This window comes from Rattus norvegicus, chromosome Y (genome assembly GCF_036323735.1).
Source record: "Rattus norvegicus strain BN/NHsdMcwi chromosome Y, GRCr8, whole genome shotgun sequence".
NCBI lineage: Eukaryota > Metazoa > Chordata > Mammalia > Rodentia > Muridae > Rattus > Rattus norvegicus.
This window is the reverse complement of record NC_086040.1, coordinates 145,303-157,732: the sequence shown is the minus strand read 5'-3', so window position 1 is coordinate 157,732 and position 12,430 is coordinate 145,303. Positions and strand designations below refer to the sequence as shown.

Genomic DNA, 12,430 nt, shown 5'->3' with positions numbered 1-12,430 from the left:
GCAAATGTATTCATACCCATAAAATTAGTCTTTAAAATTTTAAAGGAGGTGGAGGTATGAAAGGAAAAGACAAAAGGTACATATGAAATGCCACATTAAACTCATTTAGTGATATTTTTAACTAAAACATAAAAAAGCAGTTAAGTGGCAAAATATCCATGTTGATAAGAGAGATAGTTTTAGAATTCACTGTAAGCAGTACTGAATGTCACTTTATATTTGCCTTTTAATGTTCACTTTTGAAATAACTACATTTATTGATATGAAATAATTCTAATTAGATAAATGAACTTTCAGAACTTTTAGTTGTTCGGAGATTTCAAAATCTTTGTCTCTGAATATAAACCACTTAAAATATGGTTTAAAATATGGCTTAAAAAGCATTTAAAACTTTTAATATACTTTTCCTTAAGTATTTTTTGTGCTGAACTTAACACATTGTCTATTGTCTTTCCATTGTTACTTTTCTAATAATCATACTTTGATTTTTTTTAAAGATGTCATTTGTTTATTTATAGAGAGTCATCTCCAGGGTAGTCTCAAACTCATTTTGTAGCAATTATTCCTCCTTTTGCCTCAACTGGCCAGTGTTGGCATTGCAGATAATAGAATTCATTAGCAAAATTAAAGCAGTGGTAAGGATGAAACCCTAGACTTTGTTCATGTTAGGCAAGCACTCTTCCAAGACACATTTCTAAACTAAAATTTTCATAGAAATACATGTGATTAAATTATATTCAAAGATAAATAATAGGTAGAGCCAAAAAAATTACTTTAAAGAGTTCTGTTGACTGACTTTTTACCATGTTGGTATTTTTATTTATAGATGAGTAAATGAGAAAATATGCTCATTTATTACTCTTCATGTTTTGGAGGTATATAACAGTTTAGATTGTTCTAAATCATTTTTTCTGTACTTATTTTTGTAAGTTAATTACACGTGATACTACTATGTATAAGCTCCTGAATTAATTAAATTAAATTAAATTAATTAAATTCCAGTAGAGTCCTGAAAATAGGAAAACGTGTTTTGCTTCTAGTATTTTCCAGAAATCATCCAATTTTATTTGTACATTTCAGAGTATATTTCTAAGAAGAAACTTCTTTTTAAAGATAAATTTACTTTATTATTTCAGTATTTTGCCTTCTTTCAAAGTGTGTCTGTGTGTGTGTCTGTGTGTCTGTGTGTATACATAACATAGTGTGCAGTGCCCATGGAACTAGAAGAAGGCATCCCCTGGAATGAAAATAGTGGTGGTTGTGAGTGTTTCCCTATGTGGATATTGGGAATCTTGGTCCTGTGCAAGAATAGCAAGTGTTTTTAGCCAGATCTCTAGACCCAGGTAAAAAGGAATTTTCTTTGGAAATTTACCTAACAGTTTGTGTATAGTATGTAAGTGAGAAGAGGGGAAAGATGATAGAGGAGAATTCAACTTTTAGAAATCACTTCTCTCCTGTTATTGGTTCTAAGAAGCAAACTTAAGGTGTCAGACCCTAAAGCCATCCAGCCAGTCCCTCTTCATTTCTATTTAAAAAAAAGAAAAAGGAAGCCATATTTTATTTTTATATCTACTATAAAGATTTATAATACATTTCCTATTTAGTGGATGATGCTGGCAAAACAGAGAATGAAGGTTCATCTGAAGTTACCACGAATGCAGAGTCAGAAAGTGATCCTTATAAATTAAATGAAACATCTCCTGAAGTTATCAAGGTGTACATTTTTAAAGCTGACCCTGAAGAGGATGATGTAGGTAAGGAAGAAAACATTTAATTTATATGTGTGTTATAACAATTTACACTATTTATATTTTTTATAAATAAAATTTATAAATGTGTATAAATATTTATATTATTTTCTATATTATTAATGTGATTGTTTCTTTGGGGTGGAGGGTTGTGTGTTTTTGAGGCAGGGTCTCCCATGTAGACTTGGCTGACCTGGAACTCACCTAATGTATACGAACCAGGTAGGATTCAAACGCCCAGTAATATGCTTGCCTCTGCCTCCTGAGTATTGGAATTAGAGCATGTGCCACCAGGCCCTGATATTACTTAGATTTTTCAAAGCTGTTTAGGTTGGAAATTTTGAAAGCCTCTTTGAAGATAACTTTAATATATTTGTAATATAATCTGCAGATACTATAAAAAGGAAACCTAGTAAATTAAATAAACCAAATTCCAAATTAATTTTTATAGTTTATTTTCTTTTAGGAGAAACTGTAGACATTGTGGAGAGTAAGACTGACAATGGCAATGAAGCTGAAGTCATTGATCAGAGTAGCAGCATTTATGTTCCCAGAGACAACGTTTATATGCCAGTCAGTGATTCTCAGAAGGAAGAAGAAGATACTAGTAAGTAGATGGCTTATTTGAATGGAGATGATTTTGTTTCTATAAACTATAATTCTTTTCAAGCAAGCAGTACTATGACAGCTCTGTGTAGGGATTATTATGCTACCACATAAAAAAGGATATCAGTATTCTTTTTTCAAGAAAGGATGTGTATTTAACTTTCTGTTTGAATTCTAAAATTTTGTCATTAAGTTTACTTTTTATAGTTGGTTATTTTATTTATTTACGTTTCAAATGTTATCCCCCTTGCTGGTTTCACCTCTGCGACCCCATCACATCACCCCTCATGCCCTACTTCTATTAGGGAACTCTCCCAACCACTAACCCACTTACACACTCCAGCCTCAGTGCCCTAGCAACCCCTACACTAGGGCATTGAGCTTCCACAGGACCAAGGGCCTCCCCTCCCATTGATACTAGGTAAGGCTATCCTCTGCTACATATGCAGTTGGAGCCATGGGTTGCTCCATGTGTACTCTTTGGTTGGTGGTTTAGTCCCTGGGAGGCCTGGTTGGTTGATATTGTTGTTCTTCCTGTGCAGTTGCAAACCCCTTCAACTCTTTTATTCCTTCCCCTAACTCCCTCAGTGGGGTCCCAGTGCTCAGTCTGATGGTTGGCTGTGAGCATCTGACAAAGCCTCTCAGGGGACAGCTAAACCAGGCTTCTGGCAGCAAGAGCTTCTTGACATCAGCAATTCTGTCTAAGTTTGGTGTCTGTAGATAGGATACCCCTAGGTGGGGCAGTCTCTGGATGGCCTTTCCTTAGATCTCTGTTTCACTCTTTGTCCTCGCATTTCTTTAGACAGGAACAATTATGAGTTAAAATATTTAAGATGAGTGGGTTACCCATACCTCAACCAGTGACCATGCCTTTACAGGTCTTTTCTCCCCTTTGTTGGGTATTTCAACTATGGTTATCCCCATTGGGTACTAGAAACATCTTGGGTCCCTGCCATCTGGGACTTTCTAGGAGCTACTCCCAGTTCTCCCTCCCTAATGATACATACCTCCTTTCAAATTCCGACCCTCTGTGGTTCTCCCCCATCTCCTTCCTTTTCTGAACTGGCCCTCTTTCCCCTCCCTTTCCTGTCTCCTTCCCAGATCCCTCTTTGCCTCTGCTTCCTGGGGATTATTTTCTTCCCCCTTCTGAGTTAGGACTGCAGCATCCACACATTGGTGTGATCTTTCTTCTCTGGTTTCATATGGTCTGTGAGTTGAATCATGGGTATTCTGTGCTTCTTTTTGCTTTATATTCACTTATCAGTGAGTGCATACCATGTGTGTTCTTTTATGACTAGATTACCTCATTCAGGATGATATTTTCCAGTTCCATCCATTTGCCTACGAATTTCATAAAGTCATTGTTTTTGATAGCTGAGTAATATTCCATTGTGTAGATGTACCACATTTTCTATATCCATTCCTCTGTTGAAGGACATCTGGGTTCTTTCCAGCTTCTGGCTATTATAAATAAGGCTGCGATGAACATAGTGGAGCACGTGTCTTTGTTATATGTTGGGACATCTTTTGGGTATATGCCCAAGAGAGGTATAGCTGGATCCTCAGGCAGTTCAATGTCCAATTTTCTGAGGAACCTCCAGACTGATTTCCAGAATGGTTGTACCAGTCTGCAATCCCACCAACAATGGAGGAGTGTTCCTCTTTCTCTACATCCTCGCCAGCATCTGCTGTCATCTGAGTTTTTGATCTTAGCTGTTCTGTCTGGTATAAGGAATCTCAGGGTTGTTTTGATTTGCATTTCCTTGATGACTAAGGATGTTGAACATTTCTTTAGGTGCTTCTCAGCCATTCGATAATCCTTAGCTGAGAACGTTTTGTTTAGTTCTGTACCCCATTTTTAATAGGGTTATTTGGCTCTCTGGAGTCTAACTTCTTGAGTTCTTTGTATATATTAGATATTAGCCCTGTATTGGATATAGGTTGGTAAAAATCTTTTCCCAATCTGTTGGTTGCCATTTTGTCCTATTGACAATGTCCTTTGCTTTATAGAAGCTTTTCAATTTTATGAGGTCCTATTTGTCAATTGTTGATCTTAAAGCATAAGCCATTAGTGTTTTGTTCAGAAAAATTTCCCTTGTCCCTATATAGTCAAGGCTCTTCCCCACTTTCTCTTCTGTTAGTTTCAGTGTATCCGCTTTTATGGGGACGTACTTTATCCACTTGGACTTGAGCTTTGTATTAAGAATGGATCGATCTGCATTTTTATACATGCTCACCCCCAATTGAACCAGCACCATTGTTGAAACTGCTGGGGTTTTTTTTCCCCACTGGAAGGTTGTGGCTCCTTTGTCAAAGATCAGGTGACCATAGGTCTGTGCATTTTATTCTGAATCTTCAATTCTATTCCATTGTTCTTCCTGTCTGTCTGTATACTAGGGCCCTACTTTTTTTTTTTTTTTAAATCACTATTGGTCTGTAGAACAGCTTAGCTTGAAATCAGGGATGGTCATTCCCTGGAAATTCTCTTATTGTTGAGGATAGGTTTTTTTGCCTTTCCAGATGAATTTGAAAATTGCTCTTTCTATCTCTGTGAAGAATTGAGGAGGAATTTTGATGGGGATTGCATTTAATCTATAGATTGCTTTTGGCAAAATGGCCATCTTTACTATATTAATCCTGCCAATCCATGAGCTTGGGAGATCTTTTTATCTTCTAAGGTCTTCTTGGATTTCTTTTTTTTAGACACTTAATGTTTTGTGGTGTTTAAATTGTTTTAAACAATAAAAAAAACCAAATAGAAATCAAGACATGATGCCATACACATACTCCTAGCACTTGCAAGGCTGAAATAGGGGAATTGTGAGTGGCAAATTGAATTTCAGAGTAGCCTGGTATTATTAAGTAGGATTTTTCTCTTGAAAAATCAAATAAAAATAAATTATTAAAAATAAAAGATAGAAGGGTTGGGGATTTAGCTCAGTGGTGGAGCGCTTGCCTAGCAACTGCAAGGCCCTGGGTTTGGTTCCCAGGTCCGGAAAAAAAAAAAAAGGTAGAATGTACTCCATTTTCATTGAATATTTTTCATTGAATACTATAATTTTTATGGAAGTAAATTTACTTTTTGCTGAGATTATAGTAAACAAAAAGGATAATTTGTGTATAGATGTGGCTGAAATAACAAATGTTTTATATAGAAGTAATTGTAGGAGATGAAGATGCTGGTGACACAGCTGCAGATACTTCTGAGCATGAACAACAGATGGATGACAGTGAAATAAAAGCAGCTTTCCTGCCTATTGCATGGGCAGCAGCTTATGGTAAGTAATGGCTTGAACATTTAATACTTAATATTTAGTTATTATTATTTGAGTTATAGTGTACATGAATGTGAGGATGGATATGAATGTGGATGCACATATGCACTCATGTATGTAGAGACAGTTGTGTGGCATTAGTCTTGGGGAGATGCTAAGACATGTCTAGTTATTCCAGATAGGGAAACAAATGACAAAAACCAAAGTTCAACTTGGTGAGCCCTTGAGTTTATTGAAGTTATTTTTAAGAATCTGGGGTTACTTACAAGAACAGAAATGATCCAAAGACAGCTAGCTGCATTGCTAGAACCTAACCAAACATGGCAAATGAAGATATTACTGTGTAAACATTTGGACAAGTTGAAGATTGTTTTAGGCAATTCAGGTAGTGTTTCTTAGTTCTAGGTAGCAAGCCGTTCTGAACTTCTTCAAGGCCTCTTAGCTTGTCTGACAGTTCTTTATACCTTTCCTACTGCTTACTTAAATATGTTTAAGGAGAAGGGGATAATCAGTTTCTGCAACTTCCTGAAGCTTTTGCTTTGTGTACTTCCTGAGCTTCACAAGCTTCACCTCAGTAAACAAAGTTTTGCCTCTGTTTAAAACATCCCATGTCTTAGCAAACCTCTCTAAGATAGAAACTGCTTCACAATGGAGACCAAAGGACATTCTTTTGTATTATTTCTCAGGAAACACAATCTACCTCATTTTTTCAGACGGTGGTTTTTCTTTGGCCTGAAGCTCACTAGGCTAGCTGGCCAGGAATCTAACCTGTCCTTCCTTTCCCAGTCCTAGGATTACAAAATGTACCTCTGCATTCAGCCTTAAAAAAAAAAGCAGCCAAAAACTTGTTTCAGTTTCAAACTCTAATCCTCATGCAAGCATTGTATCTACTAAGTAAGCTGTCTTTCCAGCCTCTTGGGTTTATTTACTAAGAAATGGCTTCTGATATCTTAATATTTTACAAATACATTATTTTTTAAATACAGTAAGTGAATACAAAATAGGGAACTTAGAATATATAGTTCAAATTTTTCTTTAATTTTAATTAATTAAAATCATACATAGTCTCTACCTGGAGTTTGCTTTCTTTTGTGTTAGCTTATAACTTTACAGTTTTGGCAAACTGCCAAAATATGTTAGGTATTTTTTCCCATAGTTTTCAACTAAATGTGTTTTTAATTCCACTTCCTAAAAAAGAAATTTTTGACATTATCAATTGGATCTGTCTTTTCATTGTTGTGGTAATTAATAAATAATTCCTAACATCTTGTAATACTGTATCATGTTTTTTATGTACCTTGTTAGATAATAATTCTGATGAAATTGAAGAGCAGAATGTCACTGCAAGTGCTGTCTTGCACCAAAATGAGTCTGGTGGCCTTGACAGAGTACATAAACAAAAAGCAAAAAAGAAAAAAAGACCTGAATCCAAACAGTACCAAACAGGTAAGGAAGAAATAATCCCATTGTGTAGAGTCTTCTAAAATTATATGAGGAAACACTGGTTACCATTCGTATGGGTATAATGAAGGTTTTTTGGTTTGGGGTTTTGCTTTGTTTTGTTTTTGTTTTGTTTTCACTGCTCAACTTGAGGTAGCTATTGTGCATCTGAATTTGAAAATACAAGTTTGCATTTACTGATAGTCATGAATAGCTTGCTTTGGTAAAAAAATAATAGACTGTAGATTAAACATTAAGAAAAAATAACTCTGATGTTTTTTAAAAGCCAGAAATGTGTTATCCTTTTTTAATGGCATCTCACATTTTAGCCAAGACTAACCTCAAACTATTGGCAGTCCAACTTCCTCAAAGAGCTCTCATACTTTATTAGTTTGCTTAATGTGAAACTAAAACATTCTTTTCTTTCTTTGTTCTACTATTTCTATGTTTTGAAGACAAATTCTTCCTATTCAGGTTAAGCTGGCAATGAATTTGTGATCCCCAGCCTCTCTCCCCTCAATACTTGCACTTCTGGGCCTTTACTACCACCATAGTATTTAAACAGGCATATCTTAAGAGGAGAGCAGTTTAATTGTTAACAAAATGTGTCTCTTCTCTGAATTGATTTTGAGATGTGTATTTAGGGAGTTTATAGCTGTTTGTATTATGTTTTTATAAGCACTGTTGAAGAATGCCGAAGATTACTGAAAGTTCAGGTTATAGTGAACCTAACTAAATATTTAGCTTTACTTGCAAATTATTTTCTACAGGTCTCTAATTTGATAAAGCTTCGTTAATTTTTTTTAATTGGAAGGGATGAAATTAACCCTGTCATAGTGGGTCAGATTCTTTCCTTATTGTTGCAATATGTATGTGAAAAGAATATCAGTGAAAAGAATGTTAAAAACTGATAAAGTTGAGCAAATGTATTTTAAAGTTAATGAAGATATAAAAAAGGAATATAGTTTAATTATTTGCTTGTCTCTTTCCCCTTTTTTAGCAATAATTGTTGCTCCTGATGGACAGACTTTAATAGTCTATCCTTGCATGTTTTGTGGAAAAAAATTTAAGACCAAAAGTTTTTTGAAAAGACACATAAAAAACCATCCTGAATATCTTGCTAAGAAGAAATACCACTGTACTGACTGTGATTACAGTACCAACAAGAAGATAAGCTTGCATAATCACATGGAGAGCCACAAGCTAACCATTAAGACAGAAAAGACAACAGAATGTGATGACTGTGGGAAGCATCTTTCTCATGCTGGGACTTTGTGTACTCACAAAAAAGAAAAAGAAAAGGTCAGCAAAACATATAAGTGTAAGTTCTGTGACTATGAAACAGCTGAACAGACATCATTGAATCACCATCTTTTGGCAGTCCACAGCAAGAAATATCCTCACGTTTGTGTAGAATGTGGCAAAGGTTTCCGTCACCCATCAGAGCTCAAAAAGCACATACGCGTTCACACTGGAGAGAAGCCTTATCAATGTCAGTATTGTGAGTACAAATCTGCAGACTCTTCTAACTTGAAAACACATATAAAAACTAAGCATAGTAAAGACATACCACTGAAGTGTGGCATCTGTCTCATGACTTTCTCAGACACCAAAGAGGCTCAGCAACATGCTCTTATACACCAAGAAAACAGAACACATCAGTGTTCATATTGCAACCATAAGAGTTCAAACTCAAGTGATTTGAAGCGACACATAATTTCAGTTCATACAAAGGACTATCCTCATAAGTGTGATATGTGCAGCAAAGGGTTTCATAGGCCTTCAGAACTCAAGAAGCATGTGGCTACCCATAAAAGTAAAAAAATGCACCAATGTAGACACTGTGACTTTAAGAGTCCAGATCCATTTCTGCTAAGTCGCCATATTCTCTCAGTTCACACAAAGAATGTTCCATTTAAGTGTAAGAGATGTAAAAAGGGATTTCGACAACAATGTGAGCTTCAAAAGCATATGAAGACCCACAGTGGCCGGAAAGTGTATCAGTGTGAGTACTGTGAATATAGCACCACAGATGCCTCAGGCTTTAAGCGCCACGTTATCTCCATTCATACGAAAGACTATCCTCACCGCTGTGAGTACTGCAAGAAAGGATTCCGAAGACCCTCTGAAAAGAATCAGCACATAATGCGGCATCATAAAGAAGTTGGCCTGCCCTAAGTGTACATCCTAACTTAGAGGAATTAATTTTTAAAATCAGTCACTCTTCTTCACATCAAATATGAATTTGTTCAGTGAATATAAAATGGTATTACTCCTATTTGACTTTGTTTTATTAAATAGGGTATTCTTCTATATATCCTGTACAGACTTATGAAGTGACAGAAACAAATTTTCTTTACCAACTTAATCCAATTCTGTATTGAATTTTTAGTCTTAGAAGCCTAACTATCATACCTTACTTATCTTGGTGGTACTTTTCTAAGAAAAAATAATATAACATGAAAAGTAACTTTGACACAAAATATGCATGTTAAAGATATTGCTAACATAAAAAGGAGAGGTTTTCCTGATATGCCATACTATGAGAATAAGGAAATAATTTCCTTGACTTAATATCTTCAGATTTTCAACAGTACAACTCTTATTTGAGTGTCTACCATGACTGATAAGATGTCGACTAGGTTTGGGGTTAGTTTTCATTTTTGTTTACTCATCATTTTCATTTGGCTTGTTGTATTTAATTTTTCCTCCTATATAGCAGAATTTATAAAAAATCTTAAAGAAAATTTTTGCTTTTCCTTGTTTTGCAATGTTTTGTAGTTTGTCTTACAGTTTTGGTCTATAAATAAGGACTACTGTAGATTAAGTTTTGCAGATTTGTAGAACTCTGTTGTGGCTTGTAGAGTACTTTATAAGTTTGACATTAAATTGCAATTTAAGTGCTAGGTATATATGTTTCTTCCTTAAAACAACAAACCTTTAATGAAATTATTTAATTTACAATAACCTGAAAAACCCAGAGATATATGGTATCATTTGTATACTTGGTATTCAGAAAAACTAAAACTCAGGTGGAGAATTAGAGGGAAAATAAGGAGCTTAGTAAAAACAATGGTATATTCTCCTTAACCTTGGTAATTGAAAAGCAGAAGTTATACCATTTTTATAGATAGAATATTTTAATACAGTTTAGCATTGTACTTGAATTTTTCTGGAAGGAATTGATATACAGCTCTTTATTTTTCTTTAAATCTTGTCTTTAATGAAGAAGAAAGCATGGAGGCAGTTATGACATCATTTTACAAACTTCATAACTTCTGTTAGAATATAGAATTGGCAATTTTAGGCAGTCTTTTATTTTTCTTAGCTTGTTTTTCATTTGGTAACATATATATTGGTGTTCACTAGAAAATAGTAATTGGTTGTTTTAATTTTTGAGGTGTAACATTTTTAAGGCATTCATAGAAGACATAAAATGAATCCAGCTCATTGGATTTAACCATTAGAAATTTTGAAGAAAATGTTTATTCTGTTCCTTTAATAATCCACTGGTATGTGGGAAGAAATAAAGCAGCACCCTTTTCTCTATGGTACTTCATATTCTGCTTCTGCTGCTACTTTTTTTTTTGTCCCAGTGATACTTATACTCAGATGTTATATTCATAGGATTAGAACTCTTAACTAATTGATGCTTGATGTTCTCTGAAATATGCTAGGTTTAAGTTCAGTACTAAAATATTTAGATACATAGGAACACAGTTATTGCTAAGCAAAGGTCAGACTGGATTTTGAAACCTCCTCTATCTTCTAACACCTGTGTTTATCCTCTTCAGAATTTAGTTGCTATTCTCTGTACTGTTCTGTAAAACTCTGTTCTTTATATCTAAGAAACTGTTCATTTTGCTTTTTCCTGAAGTAATATAAAAGTGTATGCTTAGGTGAAAATCTTAACTATAAGAATTTAAATAAACTTAAAGTTTATTTAAATAAACACTTAATTTAAATAACACTTTAAACTTGTATTTTTCATACTCAGGAAATTAATTTATTTTTAAATGATATGTAATAGACTTTTGAAAAGTAATAATTAAAAGTTTGGTAAAGTAAATGTGATATATTTACATAGAAATGAATCATACTTATATTATTTATATGACAGTATTTTTTTACTTTTTAAATGATTTCCAAAGCTAGAAGACTTCTTCTAGCCAAAACTTTATAAAAAATACAAAGTCTTAAAGTAAATGAATTTGAAATTTGAAATTACCTGTTAACTATTCCATCTTACTTGTACACATTATGAAATACAACAAAATGCTTAAAAGAGATGATACTGTAAATGTGTACTTGAGAGTAACATACAGAAATAAAATAAAATTATTTTCCTGTTAATAAGTGTTTATTATATTTCATACCAAGCAATAACAACACTTTTTGGGCCAAAAGTGCATCTTTTTTTTCTTTTTCTTTTCTTTTCTTTCTTTTTTTTTTTTTTTTTTTTTTTTTTTTTTTTTTTGGAGCTGGGGACCGAACCCAGGGCCTTGCGCTTGCTAGGCAAGTGCTCTACCACTGAGCTAAATCCCCAACCCCATTTTTTGAAAAGTATATTTTTGTGTGTGTTTGCCAGGCAGAGCATGCATGTAAAGGTCAGGGGACAACTTGTAATTTGTTTGGGTTTTTCTTTTTTTTTTTGCCATTGTTATTTTTTAATTTATTTGTTTGTTTGTTTCTGGAGACTGGGTTTCTCTGTATAGTGTTAGCTGTCATAGCACTCATTCTGTAGATCAGGCTGGCTTTGAGCCTCCAGAGTTACAGAGGATAAATTGTAAGAATACATTCTCTGTGTCTATTTTTGGGTCCCAGAGAAATTTGTCAGAAGTGTCCCAAATCATGTCCCAAATCACAGAAGAAAAGCATCCTTTTCTAGATGATGGGGGCCTGATAGGGCAAGAAGAAGCTTCCTTGTACACTGGTGTGGCTTTCATAGTAAAAGTAGACAAAGCAGGAAGCTTTGTAGTGACAACCAATGGAACAGGAAAGACAAGAGGTCAGAGCAGGTAGAGAAAACAACTGGAGAGGTGCAAGTGTCTTAGTAAGTAGAATTGCCTGTGTGATAGGTCTCAAAGAACATAGTAGGGATATGCCCTTAGGCAGTAGTGCAAAAGGGTGTGGATTAGAGATGCTCTTGTGGTGGGCATCCCAGAAGGGTGTAGCAGGGAGAGAGGACACTTACTGAGTAGGTGAGGAGAGATGGAGTTAGATAAGTTGAAGGGAAGAAGCAGCTGAAGAAGTAAACTCCCAAATCATATTTGGTGAGTAGAGCCACTCCTATTTGGGCACCAGATAAATTTAGAAAAAAAATACAAAAAGAAAGGAAAGTACATGACTGCTCCTAGGTAT

The 12,430-nt window shown here is 34.6% G+C and overlaps 1 protein-coding gene across 2 annotated transcripts in view; it reads left to right on the top strand.

Moving 5' to 3' along the window:
• Positions 1-10,971, top strand: part of Zfy1 (zinc finger protein 1, Y-linked) — a 41,363-nt gene extending 30,392 nt beyond the window's left edge. For both annotated transcript variants that reach the window (XM_039100725.2, XM_039100724.2), the window contains 5 exons: positions 1,605-1,754; positions 2,215-2,355; positions 5,510-5,632; positions 6,935-7,075; positions 8,070-10,971. In XM_039100725.2, coding sequence (XP_038956653.1) covers positions 1,605-1,754; positions 2,215-2,355; positions 5,510-5,632; positions 6,935-7,075; positions 8,070-9,247 — 1,733 coding nt within the window. In that variant the 3' untranslated portion in view covers positions 9,248-10,971. The remainder of the gene's footprint in view (positions 1-1,604; positions 1,755-2,214; positions 2,356-5,509; positions 5,633-6,934; positions 7,076-8,069) is intronic.
• The last annotated feature ends 1,459 nt before the right edge of the window (positions 10,972-12,430 follow it).